The 24,920-nt window shown below is 38.5% G+C and overlaps 2 protein-coding genes and 1 long non-coding RNA gene across 15 annotated transcripts; 2 read left to right on the top strand and 1 right to left on the bottom strand.

Annotated features, from left to right (window-relative positions):
- Window positions 1–63: 63 nt before the first annotated feature.
- Window positions 64–5,975, top strand: LOC113591573 (uncharacterized). Of its 7 annotated transcripts, none has more exons than XM_081701378.1 (5): window positions 65–268; window positions 2,664–2,931; window positions 3,072–3,509; window positions 3,639–3,936; window positions 4,487–5,975. In XM_081701378.1, the coding sequence occupies exons 2-5, from the start codon at window positions 2,707–2,709 to the stop codon at window positions 5,134–5,136; spliced, it is 1,611 nt and encodes a 536-aa protein (XP_081557504.1). In that variant the 5' UTR covers window positions 65–268; window positions 2,664–2,706; the 3' UTR covers window positions 5,137–5,975. The 7 variants fall into 7 exon arrangements, with proteins under 7 accessions (XP_026887927.2, XP_081557504.1, XP_081557502.1 ...); XM_081701376.1 differs by adding an exon at window positions 1,677–1,741 and having other exon boundaries at window positions 69–268; window positions 3,072–3,936; XM_081701377.1 differs by lacking the exon at window positions 65–268 and adding exons at window positions 283–793; window positions 1,677–1,741 and having other exon boundaries at window positions 3,072–3,936.
- Window positions 5,976–12,091: 6,116 nt separating this feature from the next.
- On the bottom strand, window positions 12,092–20,065 carry LOC113591575 (uncharacterized). Of its 7 annotated transcripts, none has more exons than XM_081701374.1 (5): window positions 19,835–20,065; window positions 18,321–18,590; window positions 16,272–16,866; window positions 16,047–16,089; window positions 15,230–15,384 (listed from the first exon to the last, which is right to left on the bottom strand). In XM_081701374.1, the coding sequence occupies exons 2-5, from the start codon at window positions 18,522–18,524 to the stop codon at window positions 15,363–15,365; spliced, it is 864 nt and encodes a 287-aa protein (XP_081557500.1). In that variant the 5' UTR covers window positions 18,525–18,590; window positions 19,835–20,065; the 3' UTR covers window positions 15,230–15,362. The 7 variants fall into 7 exon arrangements, 5 of the variants coding, with proteins under 5 accessions (XP_026887930.2, XP_035391058.1, XP_081557499.1 ...); XM_081701375.1 differs by having other exon boundaries at window positions 16,047–16,086; XR_014118253.1 differs by having other exon boundaries at window positions 15,246–15,384; window positions 15,917–16,089.
- Window positions 20,066–21,071: 1,006 nt separating this feature from the next.
- Window positions 21,072–22,137, top strand: LOC113591577 (uncharacterized). The gene is made up of 3 exons (XR_003412210.3): window positions 21,072–21,176; window positions 21,470–21,582; window positions 21,706–22,137. It is a non-coding gene; the product is annotated as an uncharacterized LOC113591577 (long non-coding RNA).
- The last annotated feature ends 2,783 nt before the right edge of the window (window positions 22,138–24,920 follow it).

Raw genomic sequence — 24,920 nt, 5'->3', positions numbered from 1 at the left:
TTCAGTACTAGAGGCGTCTTTGTCCTGTATCGGGAAGGGTCCAAAATACATGCAATACACTTTGGTAAACTACTCGAACGGCAAACACATTCTGTTCAGGTTATTGGCAGTTCCACTTTCCGTCACTAGGTGGCGGTTGCTCATGAGTGAGCCCGGTCCCTCACCCTCACTTTGGTAATCTCCTGTAGGCTAGCTAGCTAAGGTAACTACTGCAATGTTGATAATACACTGTATAGCTAGTTACGTGGCTGTTTATTTCGGTTTGCAGGTGAGTTGCACATATAAACAGCATTTCTTTATCATTTTATCGGTTGTGTTGGTGAACCTCTCGTGTTATATGCTAGCTACCTAGTTCATTTGAGATAACCCAGCACTGGTAGCGTGAGCTTCTATTACCGAGCAGAGCATATGCGTATCGGGTTTGATTTATATTAATGGGGAACGTTTGTGCTAATATGCAAGTGAAATTTGTGTTAATATGCAGACGTAATTACACTGTTACCTCTGTTTAATGTCGGTTTGCAGCCTTTCAGTAATAAAAGGAAAATTGTGTTTGCATATGTTAAGACCTCTTTTCCATGTTTGCGTTAGACAGACTAGCATCTGTTAGATACCTTGGCCTTAGCTCGCTACAGTTATCAGCGTCAACTGAAAAGAGGTCAGCGCTGTCTATGGACCAATTCACTGATTAAGATTAGACTAGATTAGGCAACAGTGTCCCAGTACAAGCACCAAAGTTTCATGCAACGCAAAAGTGTGTCGCTTCTCTTCGGGAAATCGCTGTTTCTCCAAGGTACAGGATTCTTATAACGAGTATACTGAGTTCGGAGTGACTTCCATCTGTTCTTGAGCTCCAGGTACTTCCATAAAATTGCATACAGTAACATCAGGGTAATAAGAGATGATCTACTTGTTCTCCAGACACTGCGCACAAAAAATATTTTCCGTGTAGTAAAATATGCCTAGCTAGATGAAGACACAATACCCTATTCAGATTAGTATATAGTATCTCGTTTCGAGTCAAATTTAGACTAAGCAGGCTATCAGAAATCTCCCTCACATTTACCTGACACCTTTTCATTATGACTGAATGCAATTTGAACAATTGAAGGTTAAAGGCCTTGCTCAGGGACCCAACAGTGGCAACCTGGTTGTGGTGGGATTTGACCTGGCAGCCTTCTGTTTACAAGTTGAGTACCTTAATCACTGAGCTACCACTGCCTGCTGTCAACACCGTCACCAATTCAATATGCACAATCGACCAAAACAGCGCTGATGAGGACCAACTAAAGCCAGTGTTGTGGAAAAGTCGCCTGTACTAGTTGGCTCTAGTTGGTCCTTGTCAGCGCTGTGGAACAGCTGTCATTACCTTGACATTACTGATTGCAGTTTTGTGAAGAAGACGCTCAAGAAGAAGGGGTAGCCCTCAGAACTCAGTAATACGAACTATTCTTTATATTCCTTACTCCTCCTTAGAGATTAGGGGTTAAGAATTGTGCTAAAAATCTGTTCATATCATTATGTGAAATGTAATATGATAACAGTGTTTCCTATTGTACACATAAGAATTGCACTTGCGCTAAACAGTTACCATAATTGTCATGTTCAGTAAGGAACAATAACCATGTTGTTCTATTGCACATTGCATACAACAACTTTTATGTTACTGTATGCAGTTTCATGGATGGAAGGTGCTGAAGATGATGGAGTCACTCAGATCTCAGTGTAGTCATTATAAGAGGTCTGTACCTTAAGCAGTGGGTTTGAGTTGTTTTCTTCCGTGTAGGTGCAAAACATAGGCCTGTGTCGTTCGTCAGCAGTAGTCTGTTTGAGGTGTTTGAATGTAAATGCACACAGACAATGAGGGGTGACAGTGAGCTGATGGAAGGCTATCATCAGTCGTTTATTTATTGATTTAGCTGTTAAAGAAATTGTTTCACCACTCTGGATGTCTTCCATTACCATAGTGTGCGTCTTTCTGGTGATGTTGCTCATGAAACCATTTGTATACATCTGGAGAAAAACTGAAAACCTTTGTGAATAACACGCATGCTTCAAAGGCAACAAAATATCTAATTCATAATATATGATTCATGCTACTTTTTAATTGCATTTTACTGTCTTACAGGTTATTCTGTGATAAACATAAGCTTAGTGTCAAATAACCCAGCACTGTATGAGTTCAAGTAGAACATATTGAACAGTAATGTCACCAAAACACTCAGTATGGAATTAGCTTCAGTGCTTTACTAAACCAAATTACCAAAATGAATATATTTAAGATGGCATGTTGGGTCACAGATGAATATAAATATCGAATACTGAATAGTTTTGCGCCATGAGATGTGCCACAGTTCAAACATAGCGAACATTTTTAAACCCTTCTGTACAGTTCATTAAAAAATAACAAAGGTAAATGAATAAACAGCCAAATCTAAGGCTTTATGTCAGGATGACAGGATGTATGAAAGCACCATGAAGTTTGATATCAACTGGAAAGAAATTGCACACTTAGGTGTTACACAGGTGTTACACAGGGCTTTTCTCCCAGTAATGATCAAACACATCATTTATGTGACAGGAAATAAAACCCACCAAAATAAAACAAAAAACAAGGTTATTTAAAGTGGATCACATTGTATACATGTTTGTTTCCTTTTCAGTTAATCAAGCAAAGCTGCAGTTTCTCTTGCTACACCCCCTGAGATGTCTGGACACTTCAGCATGGAGGACTGCAGTGAGGATGGGGCAGAGGTTCTACTGGAGTTACACTTGTTATGTGACTCTGAAACTTCCTGCACAAAGTCAGTTGGAACTGACCTCTCTATGGAGCATATTGGAAAATTACAAACAGAAGTCTGTGAACTAAGAAAAGTGATTGCACTGTTGGAGAGAAAATTGAACCAGCAAACAGAAAAACAATCTAAAGAGGTTTTTATTGTTTTTATTATTATTATTATTAGTTTCATGTGCTGATGTAGCTATTTAGTTTGCTGCAAGCAGTAAAATTAATATGCATTTAGGTAAACTTAGTGAATATTTTTGTGATCTTTTTTCTCCTTATTCCTCAGGAGTTAAATGTTGTCACTTCGTGTTCCATATGTGAAAATGAACCAAACATCACAGAAACACAGGACTGTTATGACAGTTACGAGTATGACACACTACAGGACCTGAGGGAGGAACCCAGTGTACCTGTGTTGTGTAAAACTGAACCAAACCCCACAGAGACACGAAAACATTACTACAACACTGGGGACCAACACATAAAGCAGGAATTGGAGGATGAACCCCATCTGTCTTCAGTGTGTAAAAGTCAACCAAACCCTGCAGACAGACTGGAATCTGACTGTAACACTGAGGACCAGCACACACTCCAGGACGTGGAGGATGAACCCAGTCTGTCTCAAGTGTGTAAAACAAAACCCACAGAAACACTAGAACCTGACTGTAACACTAGATACCAACACATAAAGCAGGAGCTGCAGGAGGTACCTTGTCTGTCTCTGGTAAGGCTCTGTAAGACTGAATCAAACTTTTTGAAGACACGGGACACTGACTGTAACACTGGGGACCAATACATAAAGCAGGAATTGGAGGATGAACCAATTCTGTCTCCTTTTTTTGCACCTGAACAGACCTCTATAGCCACACTGGATTCTGTATGTGACCGTGAGAATCAGTCCACACTTCCGAAGTTGGAAGAGGATGTACCCAGTCTCTCTCTACACTGTTATAGTGACCCAAACCCAGCAGAGTCCCTGGCCTCAGACTGTGATGGAGGAGACCAGCACACGCTGCAGACTCCATTAAAGATGTGTTCAGTTAGACTGGTGGACTGCAGGAAAATGCTGGAGCTGAATGAAAACATCACAGCACAGGGAGACCAGAGTGGTGATGACATTGATCATGAAGATGATGATTTCCATCCCCCAAGTAATCCTCACTTACTTTCTATTTATGCAAATATTCCTGTAGTCATAATATAAGAATATGACCATAGTCATTATGTAAATATGTCCCAAATTCACTCACATTGATTTTTCCACATGGTGTGGCAACATGCCTTTAATTAATGATATCTTAGAACGAATGAAAATGCATGCCCAAGCATATTTTTTTACTTCAGATACTTTGCGTAAGCCATTTGATTTTAGCATGTAGGTGGAAATGAAAAAAAGATTTTTCAAGAATAACAAAACTTACATTCAATAATTACTTACAGAAAGTACATAATCACTAGAAAACTAATTCCAAGTTTGTGTAATTCATTTAATCTATGATTAAATTATTATTCTTTGTTTAAAATACTGAATTAAAAGAAATTAAAATGCCTAGTTGAATGATGCTTTGTTTAGCTGAAGGTTTTAAACATTTTTATTTGATTTGTAAGTCTAATTTAAAAGAAACCACAAATGTGTGACTGTTGTAAAAAAAATGTTTTATTAATCTATCGATTTACTTTGTTCTTACTATATAAAATTAGAAGAGGTTGAAGGTGAAGGACGGGAAGTGAAGAAGCTTCATGGAGAAACTCTGAGATGTCACCAAAACACTCAACTTGGAAAAAGCTTCATTGATGCCTCACACCTGAAAGATCCCCTAAGAACTCACACTGAAGAACAGCCTTTCACCTGCTCTGATTGTGGAAAGAGTTTTCTGAAATTAGCCAACTTGAAGACACATACATTTATTCATACCAGGAAAAAGCTATTTTTGTGCTCTGAGTGTGGAAAACGTTTTTTAAAACCATGCCACCTTAAAAGTCACATGAGGATTCACACTGGGGAAAAGCCTTTTATCTGCCCTCAGTGTGGAAAGAGATTTTCACAAGTGTGCAACCTTAGACGCCATATGAGGAGTCACACCGGGGAAAAGCCTTTTACTTGCCCTCAGTGTGGAAGGGGATTTTCACATGTAAGCAGTGTTATAACCCACACAAGGATTCACACTGGGGAAAAGCCATTTATCTGCACTGAGTGTGGAAAGAGGTTTTCAAGAGGAAACAACCTTAGAACACACATAAGAATTCACACTGGTATAAAACCATTTGCATGTCCTGAGTGTGGAAAGGGTTTAAGTTCTTCTCAAAGTCTTGTAAAACACATGCGCAAACATGCAGGAGAAAAAACCTAGTCAGTTCACTCAACCTCTATCATAGCTGAGCCCAGAAGTACTGGTGAATGTAATAATGAAGATTGCAACATGCATTGGGCCTGAAAGCCCATGAGAGGGCAGTAGAGACAAATGTGACAAGAAGTGCAGCAATTTGGACACAAGACAATTAAGAGGAGGGGCTGTACTGGTGAAAAGCAACAACCCACTTACAGGTTAGGAGTGGGTGGGGCCTTCTTCAGTCACCAAACTCTGTTGAAAACAGAAGGCACATAAAACACATTTTACTTAGCAACTGTTATGTATATTACCAAAATACAGGAGTTGTCTGCCTGCTCTGTTGTATCCATCCCCACCAGCATTGTCACTAGCCCCCAACTCTGTTCTTTCGCTGAGTGCTGTCGTCTGCCGATCATTCCCTGCTCCTGGTCAGGACTCTTAAATACCCCTCATTCCATGTCTGTTTGTGGAACTTTGCATGGTTGACGTGCAGTCTTTCTGGTCCCTTGCTATTGGTGTTTTTTTTAATTTTGTTTCTTTGTCCGCCCCGGTCCCTCTACCTGTGGCATCAGAGTTTCCATGATGCCCACTTTGTGGCTTGGACTTAGTACCTGTCTTGTGTTCTGTGCTCACCACCCTTAGTTATCCTCACCTGCATCTGATTATCCCTCATTATCTTGAGTATTTTAACCCTGTTCTAAGTTATTCTCACCTGAGACTAATTATCTCTCATTAGCCTGAGTTTTTAATGCCGCCCCAGTTATCCTTTTAAGCCCGCCTTTAGCTCAATAAATATAAGGTTATTAATCAGATGTGGAATTAGTTACATTCCGTAAATTAAAAATTAATCAGCATTTTTTTTCATATAAATTTCAGGAGTGAGTTGGTGAGGCAATCGTACTGACAGACAGATTGAGTGAGTGTGTGTGTGTGCGTGCATGTGCTGAGGGACAGTATTGTATTAATTTATTATTTTATTTATATATCTGTCATATCCATATGTTTGTAAAATAACATGTATAATGCATCCCTCACCAAATCAATTTCCCAAAAGTACTGAACCATAGCTCTATAGTGGTTTTTGTTTTAAAAAATGTTGGCTCGGTATTGATATCAGATGACATTGAAATGTAAGATATCGGTATCAGATCTGTACAGAAAAACTGGTATTGTGCTATCTCTAGGAGGAAGTAGGCTTTTACATAGCGTTTAGATAGGTCAGGGAAACTGTAGGTTTAGTCTGTCATTAATTTTAAAGCCATGAATCTGTTTAATTAAGGTGTCTTTCTGTTATATTATACTTTTATGTTCTGTTTGTATTTTAGAGGATAAAATCCTGTATTCCCTGACACCTGTATCCAATGTAATTCATAACAGACACAAAACCTTTTAACATATTAGATCATTTTTTACAGCACAATAAAAATAATTTTCATAATTCTTCATTATATTGATCAGTGCTGTGCAGTTACATGCTCAAGGACCATTAACACAACATACCAACATTAATACATTATTAGTATATAAACTGTTACTTGGAGGTGATTTAAGTTTTCCAGTAAAGAGAGTCAGGTGTCTTAGTTCTATAAATAAAACAGAAAAACAGTTATCAGACAGCATAATGTTCTCCTGTAACAAAGTCTGTTATATCATTTTCCATCTCATTATAGCACCAAGAATTACACATCTTTTCCAAATATGACCATGAAAATTAGCAAAGATGCTCTAACAATGGACCTAGAGTTGAACCATTCCAGTGTATGTTTAGTGGTAACTGAGTTGAAGCTGTTTTGTATGGCGGAATGGGCTAAAATTCCTCCAAGCCGATGTGCAGGACTAAACAATTATGAGAAACAATTATGAGAAACATTGCTGCACAAGGGTGTCACACCAGATACTGAAAGCCAAGGTTCACATACGCTTGATACATATACGTAATATTGGATTGTTTTCCTCAATAAATAAATGACAGAAGCTAATATTTTTGTGTCATTTGTTTGATTTGGTTCTCATTATGAATGTTTAGGTCTTGTGTGATGACCTATTGAAGTTTTAGATTGAATTTATGCAGAAATACAGAAACTTCTAAAGGGTCCACAAACTTTCAAGCACCACTGTATGTATGAATAAGGAGCAGGAAAAAAAAAAAATAAATAAATAAAATTATATATATATATATATATATATATATACACACACACACACACACACACACACACACACACACACACACACACACACACTAACATTTCGAACATAAAAGCAGAAACGTGGTTGGAATGTCTCTTTGCCCTATCTGCCTGCCTGTAAAACTAATGTGTGTTTACCTTCCATTTCACAACTGTGCAGAACTACACAGAAAAACTTTCTAATTTCCATCACCCTTTAATTTTAATCAAACATCCCAAGGACAAAAGACACTTCCACACTACCTTATTTGCTTTGCAGGAGCTATTAATATTTATAATAAATATCTATATGTATACAGCTCCAGAAAAAAATGAGACCACTCCAATTTTTTCTTAAATCAGCATCTCAACATGTACAGCAGCCATTCCATTCAAGTGTTTGTTGAATTCCTTCACAGACACACCTCATTCTACTTAATGAGATGCTGAACAGGTGATCACCTTAAAAAAATCCTATTCGAACGAGCAACTGTATAAAAACCACTGCTGCTGTCATCACTATTCTCTTGTTATAGAATCAGTTGGATGGGAAAAGCAGTGCTAGGACTACCCAAAAAGTAAGTGTAGTCAAAATACAACTACAGACCGTGCCAAGAGTTGAAAAGAAAGGTTCTTAATGAGGAAAAGAAGGGTTCAATTGTAGCTTTATTGGCAGAGGGATACAGTGAGTGTCAGGTTGCTTCTGTCTTGAAAATTTCAAAAACTACAGCTCATAAGAACAAGGTCAAGCAGCAAACACATGTGACAACAACAGCTACAGACTGGCAGAGGTCAAAAATGACTCTACCGAGCATGATGCACAGCGAGGATGATTCAAAACACGCTTCTGGAGGCAGGGCTGAAGTCGTGCAAAGATAGAAAAAAGCCCGTCATCAATGAGAAGCAAAGAAGAGCCAGACTGAAGTTTGCAAAAGACCATAAGGATTCGACCGTAGAGGACTGGAGTAAGGTCATCTCTGATGAGTGCAATTTTCAGCTTTGCCCAACACCTGGTAATGGTTAGATGTCGACCTGGAGAGGCCTGCAAGCCAGAGTGTCTCGCACCCACTGTGAAATTTGGTGCAGGATCGGTGAAGCTCTGGGGGTGTTTCAGCAAGGCTGGAATCGGGCAGCTTTGTCTTTGTGAAGGACACATGAATCAAGCCACTTACAAATCTGTGCTGGAAGAAAACTTGCTTCTTTCTGCTCTGACGATGTTCCCCAATGCTGATGACTGGTTTTTTCAACAGGACAATGCTCCATGTCACACAGCCAGGTCAAACAAATTGTGGATGAGGGACCACTAGATCAAGACCCTATCATAGCCAGCCTAATCTCCAGATCTGAACCGCAGTGAAAACCTCTGGAATGTGATCAAGAGGAAGATGGATGGTCACAAGCCATCAAACAAAGCTGAGTTCCTGGAATTTCTGTGCCAGGAGTGGCATAAAGTTACCCAACAGCAATGTGAAAGACTGGTGGAAAGCATGCCAAGACGCATGAAAGCTGTGATTAAAAATCAGGGTTATTTCACCAAATATTGATTTCTTGACTCAGCCCAAGTTGAAATATTAGTAGTGTTGTTTATAAATGAATATGTGCTTGTTTTCTTTGCATTATTTCTGTAACTGTTTGTTATTTTGACCATTAGTCATTTTCATTTAAAACATGCTCTAAAATACAAAATTTTTATCTGGAATTTGGAAGAAATGTTGCCAGTAGTTTATAGAATAAAACAAAGCTGCTCAGCCTGGTCAAACACATACCCATCAATTGTAAAACTAGAGAAATTTTGTAAAACTGATAATTTTGTAGTGGTCTTTCATTTTTTTCCAGATCTGTATATCCATATCTATATATTTATATATATAATAAATCTATTCTTGTCATAGTGCCATATAGCCCGGAGAAATTATGAATCTATGGTCTACCAGAATATTATTTCCCCCAAAATATTTCAAAATACTTACTTTGCTGCCAAGGCAGGTCATACTAAATACTGACTTTTGCCTGTAGAAGCCATTTTATTCAGAATTTCTTTAAAATTGTGTGTATATTTCCTGTACTTTCTGTTTGTATCTTAATAAAGTGACAGCTAAACAATTATACCATTGCTAAAAAAAGAAGTCTAATGATGACCTAAGACTTTTATACAGTACTGTATACTTATTTTCCCAAAGATATAAGCTCTACAAAGTAATGACCATTTAACATGGTGTTCACTATGACCTTAAATAGTGTAATAAGATCATGTAATGACTGGTTGTCTTAGTGTAATCTTCAAAATGTGTTTGCTTCTGTTATTTTGATCATTATTTATCATAATTATCTTTATTACATGTTGCTTACCTTATGCACATCAAACACAATTGATAACTATTTACTGGTAATCTTGCAATAATCTTGTAATAATAATAATAGTAATAGTAATAATAATAATAATAATAATAATAATACATTGTATTGTGATTTTGAAGGTCCCAAAGATGCTTACAATAGTCAGTACAAAAGAAGAGACACTGATAGGACAACATATCCAGTATCCATTACATTTACAGATGGCACTTACAGGACATGGACAAGAGCTGATGAAAGAGGTTAGGATTGAGAAATATTATAGGCAAGGGAAGAGAGATTTTTAAGGTTAGACTTGAATAGAGAGAGTGGCAGCCTGCTGGACCAGAAGGGGAAGAGAGTTCCAGAGTGGATGAGCACATCTGCAAATGGCACAATCACCATCGCCGTGTAGGCTGGAGGAAGGAACAGTCTGCAGCCTGGATGAGGAAGATCTGAGTGTGAATGGGTTTGTAAGGAAGGAGAAGATCAGACTGCTATGAACAGGTTATTTCGAGCTTTTTAGGTGAATAGGAGTATTCTGAATTGAATACGTTATTTTACAGGAAGCCAGTGAAGATGCTGGAAAATGGGTGTGATGTGATGGTGAGAGCCAGTATGGGTGAGAAGGCAGGGAGAAGATTTCTGAACCATCTGAAGCCTGTGAACAGAGGAAAAGCTAATGTTGAATAGAACAGCTGCAGTAGTCCAAGAGGCTAGAGATGGAAGCATGAATGAATTTCTACAGCAGATTGAGAGAGGGATGACCTAATTTTAGCAATGTTACACAGATGGAAAAAAGACATTTTAACTACAGAGTTGGTGTGGGCACTGAATGAAAGATTGGAATCAAGGATGACACCCAGATTTCAAACTAGAGGGCAGGAGATACAACTGTATTGTCAATAGAGAGTGAGAGAGAGAGAATCAGCTTTTTTGAGAATTGATTTAGAACCGATTCGCATGAGTTCAGTCTTATCACTATTTAGCATGAGAAAATTGCTCTTCATCCATTTCCTGATTTCTGACAGACAGGTTTGTAATTGAGGTGGATTTTTAATTGAGTTAGTGCACCGCATAGCGGTGGAAGTCGAGGTTAAAGTGTCCTAAAGGAAGCATGTACACAATGAATAGGTCACCTTTTTAAATTTTAAAAGGGGCTAGTGAATTGAGGGACTCAGTGGCATGTTCCTCAGAGGAAAGCAGATTCAACTGGCAAGGCAGCATAAATAGAATGGTTAAATATAAGAAGATCAATAGAACGAGTCTTACAGAAGAAGATTCATCTTTTGATTAGAGTGATGAGGAATAGCCAGAGGAGCTGTGAACATAGTAATCCTGTGATCAGAGTGGAAATAGTAGAGGACAGAGATCCAAAACAGGCAAAGAGGAAGAACAGGCTAAGTCAAGAGTGTGATCTTTGAGTGGGAAAATCTACATGTTGTATGAGCTGGAAACTCATTTATATGAATATTAAATTCAACTTCAAACAACCTTGAGAACATAAGGAATGATGCATTAGGTTCTGTAGATGATAGAGTAGCAGAGTAGTTATAGAACTAGGTCATTTTGGATTAAAAGATGTAATGGATATAGGCCTGACTTCTGTAATATTGATCTAATGATTGAAAATTACAGCCACACCACCTCCACCCTCAGTCGAGTGAGGATTGCAGATGAACTTGAAGTTGGTTGGGGTTGCCTGATAAAGGGCATAAAAAATCACCCACTTGTTGCCATATTTTAGCAAAGAAACACATATCAATATTATTTACCAGTATAAATTCTTGAAGTGCAGATGATTTGCTAGAAAGAGAGTGAACATTCAACAATGCAAAAGAGGTGCCAGGAAACGAGGGAGCAAGAGAATGCAAATTATACAGATTAGCAGTACGACATACAGAATGTGAGGTATGTAGAGCTGGAAGAGTTCTGGTCCAGAACGAAAACGTTCTATTGCCTTGAGCCCCAACACGGCATCGGCACTGTATGCCAGCTCTACTGGCAGCTGCAGCAGCAGCAGCAGCTTCAGGGAGGTGGTATAAATTAAATTTCCTTAGTTCAGCAGCAGTGTAGGTCAAGTAGTGTGGATTAAACAAGAGGCTTTGGACAGTACTGAGAATGGACGGGGTCCGGAAAAGACAGCTAATGGCAAGGCCAAAGAGATTAAGAGCTGCGTCATTCAAAAAGTAGAAGAGAGAGGTCAGAGTCAGTCAAAACACAGAGCAGCAGTGGTGATACAGCGATCCAGTCACGATTAGTGTGCAGGGTAAAGTAGCAGTGGCGAGAGCAACTGCACCTGCAAGGGCAGTGGAACGGCAGTAACAACAGGCAGGTCCAACCAGAAATTGTTCCAAGAAATGTATGATTATTTTGTTTTAATTAACTTATGGTCACCCTCCTTAGAATGCCTTTAAAAAAATTCACCCTTGTTTTTTCAGAGAAACCAAACCAATAGCCTTTCACGAAGCACGTCTTAAAAAAAGTGTTTTAATCTTCTTGTGCATGTTTATCAGAATTCACTCAACAACCTTTTCATTACCTACATTTTTTTTATCAAGCAAACTAGTTATGTTTTGTGGTGATAGATACGTTTTGCCACATGACCAGCAATTAATCATTTCTAGAGTCTTCAACAAAAAATAAGGACAGCCTACAAGAACCTACTAGTACAAAGACTCCTGCTATGTCATCATCTTGAAAGGCTGTCGCTAATGTATGAAGCCCTGAATGTGCCAGCTTCAGGAATCAATTCCAGTGGATCATGAACAGCTGTGTCATTTCTTTCACCACTGACCGTGAGTCATGGGCACAGGCTTGTGAACCAGTAACACAATAGAAAGGGGAGCCTTTATTGCTCGACCAATATCATTTAGCAATGAAACAAGGAAAGGATCTTAAAACACATATACGATGATTACGAATTTACTAAAATTGTCACATTGTGTTGTGCATACACCTAGCGATTAGGGCTAGGCACCTCAGGTGTGTGTGGGGGGGGAATAAATTGGTTTAAGAGAGTGGAAAAAACAAAGACTGCATCAAAATGCAGATAGGATGATGAAAGGTAAATAAAATATGGATTTACATGCATCATACTAAATGAAGAACAATACCCAATGTGTTATGATCAGAGGTACTTGCAAAGGTTTCAAACCTGTGAAATTAGTAAGGCACAAACACCAAGCATCTGACATTCAAAGACAAGCTAGCGGACAGAGTAGCCATTGCTGGCTACTCAGAAATGGACAACTGGCTAAACCACAGTGACATTTCAATTCCTATGATCTGCTTGCAGAAACAGGCTCAGCTGTCACACAGAATAAGGTACAATTATCTTTTTATAGTATATATTTAAATCAGCAAAAGTGAATCATATGTACGACATGCAGAACGTTATATTATTTTTAGCTTATCAAGAGTTTTCTCAGTTTTGCATGAGGGTGAATGTAGTTGGGGGTTCAAAGTACACAACGGAAGGGGTTGCCTGTCCAGAAAGGTTGAAACCCCTTAAACTAGGCTACAAGGACTTCAAGGAGACACACTTTGGCTTGCACAGGAAAAAGGCAGAATGATAAGTTTTGTACAGGACTAGAACAAATATTTTAATTTGGTTCTAAGCCTACCTGTGGGTTATGAATATTAATCTGCATTTGGAACTTATTCATCAGTGACATGTTTTCTTCCTGTGAAGTCTCTGTGTTCCATCAAGGGATGAAATCTCTTGTTAGTCAGGTTAATGAGAATACACATTTCTTTTTAGCAGGATGCTGATGATGCGCAACCATGTACATCTACAGCTACTGGACCTCGATGGCCGATCATCTCCTTTATTTACTAGAGGAAATCAAATTATCCTCTACTAGTGCATTGAGAAATGTTACACTGTCACGTGTAGAGACCATATCATTGAATGCTAAAAACTCAAAAATCAGCAGTTACTTTCGACAATGTCATTATCTTTACGAACCTAAGGGCATGAAGTAATGTTTGCAAAATGGCATTCTACCCCTTTAGAAATACGTCCAAGTTCTGTGACATCCTCCCAACAGCATGGTGTCTCAACATCACAATAAACTGATTCTTAGGTTCCAATCAAGGTTTGGCTTTATAAGAGAAATATGCCAGTCATACCACCTACCTGCCTACAGAGAGTAGGGGAAGTATTTTCTTACAATTGCCCTACTCTGTGCAGTTTCCTTCCTAATCACATGAGGGCTGCTATAAGTGCATTTAAGAGGACAGTAAAGATCTCTCTCTGCTATGATTAGTGTTTTAATTAGCCTGTAATTAACCTGTAACTGCTGCACTTTTATCCTTTGCTTTACATTTTGTTTTTACTTATTCAGATCGATTTGTATTCTATTTCCATTACATGTTTTCTGCAAGGCAGCTTGTAAACCTATTTTTTAAAATGCCTTATAAATGAAGTGGATGAGTAAATTTTAAAAAAAAAATTTTCATTATTATAAATCACTACATGGTAATTTTGTTTACCAACAAAAAGCCTTAATGGCCCCAGTGTATGAGAGGACCAGAAACACAAATGGCTCAGGCGCCATGAAGAAGCATGGCCAGCCAAGTCCTTCAGGATCTGAGAGAAAGAAAACAAAGCTCGTTTTGCCTTTTAAACAGACAAGCAGGGAAGTTGCACAAGTCAAGCCAGAGTTGTGCAAGAAACTGAAAACAAAACCCACTATTTCACCAATCCATGCCCACCCAGAGAACACTGCCACCTAGCCTTAGCTGAGGGCAGTGCACCTCATGTGTTTTTTCTTGTGAGAGTGAAAACTGCCCAGGTAGGCAAAGGTCTCTGAACACACTGTACAGCGGTAAGGCTTCTCCCCAGAATGCTTCCTCTGGTGGGTTTTTAAAGTGTCCAGCCTAGCAAAGGTTTTCTCACACTGAGAGCATTTGTAAGGCCTATCTCCAGTATGAACTCTTTTATGCACACTAAGACTGTAAGGTTTATTGAACCTTTTTCCACATGTAGCGCACATGTACGGCCTTTCGCCAGTGTGTATTCTCTGATGCGTTAAGCAGTCCTTCAACCACGTGAATGTTTTCCCACACTGAGCACAGAGGTAAGGCTTCTCCCCTGTGTGTATTCTCTGGTGACACAGTAAATACCTCATTACTTTAAAACTCTTCCCACAGTGAGAGCACTTGTGAGGCTTTTCTGCAGTGTGTAATTCTTCATGTGCTTTTAAACCATGGGATCTGCAAAACGTTTTCTCACAGAACGAGCACTGGTATGGCCTCTCGTTTGTGTGTGAGCGTACATGGTTCATACAGTGGGTTTTGTAACTGAAGCTCCTGTCACAATAGGAACACTGGTAAGGTTTTTCCCCTGTGTGAACTCTCAGATGTGCCTTAAGATTCCCTTTACAGCTGAAACGTTTCCCGCACACGCTGCAGTCGAAGGGCTTTTCACCATGCCTCGCCTGGTGTGCTTTAAAGACAGTGAGCTTAGTGAAGACCTTCGCACAGGGGGAGCACCTGTATGTCTCTCTTCTTGCATGTAAACTTTGGTGAACTTTGAGATTGCCTTTAGTACTGTAATTCTTCCCACACTCGTTACAGTGGAAGGTCTTCTCTCCGGTGTGTTTCATCATGTGTGTTTTCAGATAACTCTGTGTGGAAAATCTTTTCTCACACTCTGTGCAGGTGAAGGGTTTTAATCCATATTTAGTGTACTTCCTTTTCACATGATTTAGCTCCTTGGACGGAAAGGACCCACTGCATTTAGAAGACGTTCTGTTTACACCTGAAAGAAAAGGAAAATAAATAAAATGTTACATACATTTCTAAACACAAATACTATATTTAACAATAGGTATTGTATAACCTATTATATTATTGTATTATTATAAAATTGTATAAGTTATGTGGAAAAAAGTCAAACTTTTAAAATTAAAGGCTATAATCAAATTCATAGTACACATTTACATTATTTTTAATAATAATATTTTCAAGACCAATGCAAATTCATTCCTATTCAAAACAATGCCTACAATAATCAAGAAGAAGTGTTTAAATATAAGGTGTTTAAAAGCGTATCTGTTATCCAATAATAAAGTAGTAAGGGCACAATAAACAAAGACAAGCTCTAACTAGATCTGACAGCCAGATTTTTGGCAAAAATTATTCATACTTGTGTGAAAAGACCTGCAAGAACAAATGTATAGTTGAACTTCAATTAGAATTATTATTATTATTCATCAGTGATCCTGCCTGAAAGCTACCAGGATGTAAACTAAACGTAAAGCTGATTAGCCATATAGTTAATATAAACAAACCAATGTAAAGCTGATTGTCCATACAGCACCAGATGAGCTGAAATCAGTTTTGTTTTGCCACGTGACTTATGTGCATGTGTAGGTCAGTGCAGGGTCTAGCAGGGCTGTTTGATCAAACAAAAAGTCTTACTCCTTCAAGGCCCAATATCTGACTCCTACCCCATGGCACTCTGCTACGTAAAACAAATAAAATACATTAAAAAAAAAGTTGCAGTTTTTGCTTCTGTACCAGTAATGCAAGAACAAAGGGCAATGTACTTTTTTGAAGCAAAAGGTCAGAATTAAAAATGTCAGAGAAGACAATAGGATGACAAGAAAATCTGCAGTACATCTCATATTTCTAAGACAGGCTTACCTGAAGGAACAAAATCATCACCATCATCATCACCATCACCACAGTCACCCTCATCATCATCATCATCATCCCCAGCACATTCAGCATCATCACCACCACTCTGGTCTCTCTGTGCTATGATGTTTCCATTCAGCTCCAGAATTTTCCTGCAGTCCACAAGTCTAACCGAACATGTCTTTAATGGAGACTGCATTGTGTGCTGGTCTCCTCCATCACAGTCAGAGTCCAGGGACTCTGTAGGGTTTGGGTCACTATAACAGTGTAGAGAGAGACTAGGTACATCCTCCTGCAGTGTGGACTGATTCTCATGGTCACATACAGACTCCAGTGCGGCAACAGAGGCCTGTTCAGGTCCACAAACAGAAGACTGACTGGGTTCATCCTCCATGTTCTGCAGTGTGTGCAGGTTAAGAGTGTTACAGTCAGGTTCCAGTGTGACTGTGGGGTTTGGTTCAGTTTTACACACCGGAGACTGATTGGGTACATTCTCCATGTCCTGTGGTATATGCTGGTCTTCACCACTGTGATCAGAGTCTTGTGTTTCTGTGCAGTTTAGTTCAGTTTTATAGACAGAACTCCAAGTGGGAACATCCTCCTATGAAAAAAAAATCACAAAAACAGAATCACAAAAAGAGCAACTAGGACTAATATAATTTTAAGTACTGGAGTCAGTTAAGTAACTGAATCCACACACAAAACTGCACTTGAAAATTTTAAAAACACATCTCAATCAAACATGATTCCTAACCATCTGAAGGATTTCAACAATACTTCGGTTTTTTTTGCATACTTTGTTATATACGTTATACACTGCCTAGCCAAAAAAAAAAGGTCACAGACTAATATTTCCTTGGACTGCCTTTAGCTTTGAATATGGCATGCATTCAGTGTGGCATCCTTTCCACAATCTTCTGCAATGTCACATTTATTTCTGTCCAGTTGCATTAATCCCCCCCCCCCCCAGATCTTGTATTGATGATGGGAGATTTGGAGCACTGCGTAAAGTCTTCTCCAGCACATCACAAAGATTCTCAATGGGGTTCAGGTCTGGACTTTGTGGTGGCCAATCCATGTATGAAAATGATGCTCCCTGAACCACTCTTTCACAAAGCATGATGAATCCTGGCATTGTCATCTTGGAATATGCCTGTGCCATCAGGGAAGAAAAAAAATCCATTGATGGAATAAGGTGGTCATTCAGTATATTCAGGTAGTCAGCTGACCTCATTCTTTGGGCACATAACTTTGCTGAACCTAGACCTGACCAACTGCAGCAACCCCAGATCATAGCACTGCCCCCAGAGGCTTGTACGGTAGGCACTAGGCATGATGGGTGCATCACTTCAGCTACCTCTCTTCTTACCCTGAGGCACCCATCACTCTGGAACAGGGTAAATCTGGACTCATCAGACGACATTATCTTCTTCCATTGCTCCAGAGTCCAATCTTTATGCTCCCTAGCAAATTGAAGCCGTTTTTGCCGGTTAGCCTCACTGACAAGTGATTTTCTTAAGGCTACAAAGCTGTTTAGTCCCAATTCCTTGAGTTCCCTTTGCATTGTGCATGTGGAAATGCTCTTACTTTCACTATTAAACATACCCGAGTCCTACTGTTGGTTTTTCTACGATTTGATTTCACCACACGTTTAAGTGATCACTGATCATGATCAATCAAGATTTTTTTCCGACCACATTCCTTCCTCGAAGATGCAGTGTGTGTAATTTTATATATATATATATATATATATATATATATATATATATATATATAATGTGTGTGTGTATATATATATATATAATGTGTGTGTGTGTATATATATATACACACACACACACACACACACACACACACACACACACACACACACACACACACATATATATATATATATATATATATATATATATATATATATATATATATATATATATATATATATATATATATATATATGGAACACACAAACAAGAAAAAAATATCCTCGATTTTATTTTCCTTCTTTATGTTGAATTACTTCAGTTAAAAAAATGCCACAAAAAAGCCACAAACCTTAGAAAGTTTTTCTGGATTCTGATTTAACTTTCTCTCCAGCACTGCAATCACTTTTCTCAGTTCACAGACTTCTGTTTGTAGGTTACCAATATCCTCCATGGAGAGGTCCGTCCCTACTGACTTTGTGCAGGATGCGTCAGAGTCACATAACAGGTGTAACTCCAGTAGAAATTCTCCTCTTTGCTCACTGCAGCCCTCCATGCTGTAGTGCCCAGAAATTTCCAGTGGTAGAGTCAGTTTTGCCTTTCAGTTGCTTTGCTTGACTAACTGAAAAGAAACCCACATGTTCACAAGGAGTTTTGAATACATTGCTTTTGCCCATTTTGCTAGATCTTTATTTTTTGTGTTACACAATGAGCAAACACTAAACACTATTTAGTCATCACCAGCTCTTATCATAAGTCTGGAAATACCAACAGTTCAGTGTGTCCATCTCTGATCCTTGTCACCAATAAAAAGTAAGATGCAAGACCATGTATGTGTCCCAACTATGAACATGACAAATTCAGCAACAGTACACATAAATGCATCAACTCAGGTTTGTTTTAATAACCACAGACCACAAATCACTGAATGTGCCATGTTCTCATTTATTTTGAGGTATAAAACCACCAAGAGTCAGACTAATAGATTCTCTTTACAGTAGAAATGCAGCCCAAAAACATTCTTTAAATCTTTTCATATTACAATGATATTAATTTATATATTTCATATTTACAGCATTTAGCAGGCAGCCTTATCCAGAGCAACTTACAAAGGTGATGTCATTTACTCATAGAATATATCCTAGCTAGTACAGCAGGTGAACTAGAATACTGTAGAAATACAGGGATCAATGCAGATGCCTAGAAGTACAAAATACATAAGCTTTATCTTAGACAATGATAAGTGCAATAAACAATAAGCATAGAGACTGTTAAGTCAACATCAGTGTAAACAATAACCTACGTATTAAATCTTAGTTGAATTTATAGCCTATATTTTAGAAAATGCGTATTTTAGATTTTAATCAATCAGTTTTTAAATCATCAATGTTAGGATGAAAAGAAGAATAAGTTCTTAACTAATTTATGATCATATGTTCATTAGTACTTCATCCATGTCTGTAAAAGCAAACAAAGTGCGCAACAAATTCACCACAGGAATTCACGAGTCCCTTCACAAATAAGAATTTCCGCCGTCGAATAAAAAGCAGCGAGTAAGTCACTAATTTCAGTGCTGTATAATGGTGAGTCACTATTTTCTGTGCTGTACAATGGTGAGTCACTATTTTCTATCACAGACAACGCTAGCTACAACAGTCGAAATCCTTTATGAGCAGAACGAGCCGAAACCTGAAATTTCTGTATATTCAACAACATATACATGTACGAGAGAGTGGGTAATAAACCGGAGACGCTATCAGTTCGTCATTGCAGAATATGATGGGAAAAGATAATAACATTGCATTAATTTGAACAAACCCATAGCGTAGCTACGCGGGGCCCTCCCAAACACTAGGCCTAACTTACCTTAATGTGCACGTAGTTTTCGAGGTGCCTTTAAACTTCATTGCACTATTATCTGGGAGTTTATTTAACGCATATGGTACGAGCGTTTCTAAAAATCACTGTCAGGAGGGTAGAAACATGAATGATAAACGTAGCTAACTAAACTTCTGCCGCGACACAATATTCCCCTTGTGTGTCTTTGGAAGTTTTGTTCCGTCCCGTAGTCTTCGCAGTAGAGCGAAGTTCGGAGCGTACGTCGCTGTGGTCACTAGGACCCCAGGTAGATGTCTTTTGCCTGCCTGGTTTAAATATTGGTGTTCTGGCATTCATCCACTAAGAACATTTTTCCCTCTTTCTGTGTAGTCTGTATAAGTCAACAAATATAACCTTGCATACATGCATGGGGGCACCTACAACTTTTCAAATAAAAATATTAGATTATATGATTTTAAGACACAGTTTTTACATTATTTCCAAAAGTAATGAAATGTTTGTTCTTACTAAAACAAGATTAATTTAATAAGACAGATTGATCTCTTAAATATAGATAAATATAAACAGTTTTACATCTTTATCTCAAACCAAGCTGAACACTAGAATGATGGGACTTAATTTAAAGATGCCGTATGTAAGTGCACTTCTTGAAAGTAAGTAATACATGTGGTGTGCATGTAAGATGTCTGATCACAGTACAAGTAGCTTGTAAGATTTCAGGCAGCTTCTTCAGGATGCAGTTGTGGCCTTATGTAAGGATTCCCATCGGCGGATGGTATGATCCACTGGAATTCCAGGATTTAAGCATGGTTTTGCAGCAAGGACGGCATACAGGGTTCACCACACCAAAAGTACAGGACACCTCCAGAGTGTGCTCAATCTATTGGTAAAATGGTGAAATTAAAGGGAAAAAAGAAAATAAATGGTTTGAAAAGTAAACAGCAGTTCAATAGGACTCTAATGCTCCTCAGGCATTAATCAACAGTCCTATTAATAAACACTGGACGAGGTTCTAGGACCAGGCAAAGCTAGACTTAGATCCTGTCTTACCAAACTTCCGTTCTTCATCATCTTCACCCCCCACCCCCCCACCCAGGGCTAAACCAATATGCAGGGGATTCTACAGAAGAACAATAAAATCTATTTCAATATAATACAATGTGTCCATGTCAATCCTGTGCACAGTTCGATGGCCATTATATCAATATATTTACCGTTAAACGTGAACATTTATTGACTTAGTCATTTTCTCTCCGCAGGTGTTCTTCTTTGGCAGCTCCCCCCTACCCTTGTATGGTCATGGGCCCATCTGACTTGTACAGGGGTTGGAGCTGCTCTTGCTTTCACTCTTTTGGAACACGGATCGTAGGTAATTCCACTTGTTGCTTCGCTACCTGTTGCAGCAGGTATCGCTACTGTCTGGCAGGTGACATGGTGATGGAACAGCTTTCTGGCTTCATCACACCTAAACATCATTATCTTGAGCACTGCCCTGAACTCATCAGTCATAAACATTAAAACAAGAATATTCCCTTCTCCTCTGCTCTTTCACTACTGTATGTTTTATCTGGTGTATTTATATTTTTTTGTGGAGACTATCAGAGAACATTTGTGGAATCTTTTGGGTGCCATATTCTCATATTTCATCTCTCCTGATTTCAGCAGGTTGACATACTTCTCATGGTGGCATCCAAGGTGGTTGTGTTTGTGGAGGTCAATTTGAGCTGTATAGAAAAGTAGACACAGAGCATGAAGGAATAAAAGACAAACTCAGTGTGAGATCCATAACAATAATGACAATAACTGTTTGATACTATTTATACTGTGTAAGGTCAAATAAAAATATGTTGAAACAGAAGTAATTAAAAAAAAACTAACAGCGCTTTTTTTTACAACAGATGTTTTCACAAAACAGCTTTACAAATGTCTAAATCCAAGCCTCCAGTAAGCAAGCCAAGGGTGACAGTGGCAAGGAAAAACTCCCTAGAGCATGAGGAAGAAACCTTGAGAGGAATCAAGACTCAAAGGTGGGGAGCATCCTCCTCTGGCTGACAACGGTCACCTCATTAGTAACAATTTTAAGAGAAAAATAGTTAAATAATAATAAAATGAAAAGAAAAAAAAAGCAATTAATGTCTAGTTCAGTTTTCTAGAAGTCCTAATCTGGTCCCAATGATGTGTGCGTGTCCGAAACCCATCCCACACAAGAAAGTCCATCAAGGGCAATGGAGATGTAGTTGGCTGGGGTGGAGGTGTGGTGCGCTACAGCAGGGGACATCAGGGGCTGGTGGGAGTAGCTTGTTATTTGAATGATGACAAACATAAAAATGAAGAAGCTGTACTTGTGAAAAGTGGTCACTGTCTCTTCTTTCTATGAGTGTTCAGTCAGAGGCTTCTTCAGCTCTGCTACAGTAAGGTCCACTACAAGAATCATTCCTGCCCACTGCAGTAGTTATATACAATGACTTACTTCTGTGCAGCTAGAGAAGAGACTCCTTCTCTGAATTTCTAATACACATGGTACATCAATTAGCACATAGTGCATGTTTACATTATCGCACTATATCTATTTTTGTACATTTTTACAATATTTGCAGTATATGTATGTTTTTTATTCCATTTGTGTCATCTATCTATCGATCTATCTATCTATCTATCTATCTATCTATCTATCTATCTACAAAGATGTGGTAAAGCATCGGTTTTCACTAGTTAGATTTCTTAGGAGTTCAGATATAATCTTAAAAAAATGCACCATATCCACTCATTTGAATAAACTAACTGATCAGATAGATTAGATGTGTTCATTCGGGCTGGACATGCAGAATAAATATTTATAAGGTAATTACTCTCTGTCTCTCATTCCTGAGAAGAACTGTTCAGATATTAGGCTATTAATCCATGCAGCCAGTTCTGGTACCAACTGAATCCTCCTCAGAATGTTCTTGTCATCCTTACCACTCACACTGCCCTCAAAAACACCCATACTACCCTCATACACCCCAAACTGCCCTCATACGCCCATACTGCCCCCATGTTACCGCATTACCTCATAAACCCCCATAATACCGCATACTCCCTCAAAAACAACAACAACAATAATAATAATAGTTTTAATTTATATTGTACATTTCTCCAACTCAAGGTCACTTTACAATAACAATTCAGTGGGAAAAGAACTCGCAGCCCCATACCCCCTTTAGACCCCCCAATACTTCCCCATACCCCCACATTGACCTCCTAAACCACCATACACCCCCAACTGCCATCATAAACCCCCAGGTTACCCTCATACTGCCTCATACCCCATACTGCCCTAATACACCATACATACACCCCCACACTGCCATCATAAACCCTTATTCTACCACACACTACACTCATAAAGCCCCATACCCCCAGCTAGCCAGCTCTTTTACAAACTAAATCCTACTCAGAATGTCTTTGTCATCCTTTGCAATGCTGTGGTTAAAAGTGTAACAGAGTGCATAATGGTAAGATTAACCTGTGATGAGGTGCTCACTGGGATTTTACTGCAGGCATTGACTCTTCAACTAGGGCATGTGACTGAAGAGATTCCCTTTCTGAGCCAACGGAAGGGTCCATCATTTTAGTATTGTTTCCCAAACCATATATTTTTTGTAAATAGCATAATCTCTGGGACTTTCTGCCCTCATGCTAAATTTAAGTAAAAAAGTCCAAAAGCTGAAATTTCATAATTTTATAATATAAGATTAGTGCCAGATACTGGAACAATACAATTCCTGTTAGATACCAAAAGAAACATCATAAAATGGCTCCAGGTTTCTGAACATATCTGCTGTCAGAATTGCTACAATATGCTTGTAACGCAGAGTGACAGTGAGATGGATGCTAACGAGATTTATTAAGATTTATTAAGATTTATTAAGGGCAATTCAAATGTCAGGTTTGTTGTAACAGTCCAGTGTCACAAAGCCAACAAGAACAAATCCGGGGAAACATGATAATGCGCAAAAAAATTAAACACAAAAATCCGGAAAATAAATGAACATGCCACATAGAAACAAACAACCACATAGAAGATGTAATACAAGGCAGGACAGCGAACATAACAGAGGCTAGAAGACAGGGAGCAAGAACACAAGGGCTTGTACAATGTTTATATCCTTTGAGTATTTTACGCAGTTCTGACAGGGAGGCCAAAAATATTACTAGTAATGGTCTATACGCTTTCAAAGTACAATGGAGATTTTATTGATGCATTTACAGATATGATGAAGCTATTATTAAAAAATAAAAACTTGGATGCAACTATGTTAAGTAATTACTGACCTAAGTCAGATCTACTGTTTATTGGGAAAATCACTGAGAATTTTTTCAAACAACTTACTGAGTTCCTATCTGCAAATGGCTGTTCACACAAATTTCAGTCAGGATTTCAGTCTACTCACAGTACTCAGACTACTCTAATCAAGTTAATTAATGATATTCGTTGAACACAGAATCAAGGAAGCTGTCAGTTCTAATAGTGTTTGATCTATGTGCAGCTTCATGCTGTAGACTTCTTATAGGTAGGTTCAGTTCATATGTGCAAAGCAGGTTAATTATTTTGTTGAATTAGAAAATAAGGTTTCTGAAAGCTTCAGCTTGGACAAATCCTAAAACTCTCTGGGCTGTTGTAGCACAGCTATGCAGATGACACTCAGATTCACGTAGCCCTTTCCCCAGACAACTATGGTCGCTGTAACTCTCTGTCAGTGCAATGAGCACGTCATGAATGGGATGGGCCAAGACTTTCTGCAACTGAATAAAGGTAAAACATAGATTATTATATTTGGTGAAATTAATGAAAGTCACAGACTAGCTGTCTACTTGGACTCTAAACTCTATTTCATAACCTATATGTACTAATAGACTCTGACCTCAGTTTATCAATCACATAAATTCAGTAACTAAGTCAGCATTTTATCTTAAGAACATGAACAAGATCAGATTTCTTGACTAAACCATATATAGAAAAACCTTTCCATGTTTTTCTCTAGAGCAGACTTGACTACTGTAATAACTTCTTAATAGGACACCCAAAAAAGACAAACAGCTTCAACTGACTCAAAATGCAGCTGCTAGAGTT

Source organism: Electrophorus electricus, chromosome 18 (assembly GCF_041902795.1).
Source record: "Electrophorus electricus isolate QZ-2024a chromosome 18, ASM4190279v1, whole genome shotgun sequence".
Taxonomy (NCBI): Eukaryota; Metazoa; Chordata; class Actinopteri; order Gymnotiformes; family Gymnotidae; genus Electrophorus; species Electrophorus electricus.
This window is presented reverse-complemented; position numbering and strand designations above follow the sequence as displayed.

Coding starts and splice junctions, on each gene's coding strand:
- LOC113591573 (XM_081701376.1), top strand. CDS start 2,707: ATGTCTGGACACTTCAGCATGGAGGACTGCAGTGAGGATGGGGCAGAG. Junction 2,932..3,071: donor CAGAAAAACAATCTAAAGAG/GTTTTTATTGTT, acceptor CTTATTCCTCAG/GAGTTAAATGTTGTCACTTC. Junction 3,937..4,486: donor TGATGATTTCCATCCCCCAA/GTAATCCTCACT, acceptor ATATAAAATTAG/AAGAGGTTGAAGGTGAAGGA.
- LOC113591575 (XM_027032129.3), bottom strand. CDS start 18,524: ATGGAGGGCTGCAGTGAGCAAAGAGGAGAATTTCTACTGGAGTTACAC. Junction 16,867..18,320: donor ATCCAGAAAAACTTTCTAAG/GTTTGTGGCTTT, acceptor TTTTTTTCATAG/GAGGATGTTCCCACTTGGAG. Junction 15,385..16,271: donor TGATGATTTTGTTCCTTCAG/GTAAGCCTGTCT, acceptor CTTTTCTTTCAG/GTGTAAACAGAACGTCTTCT.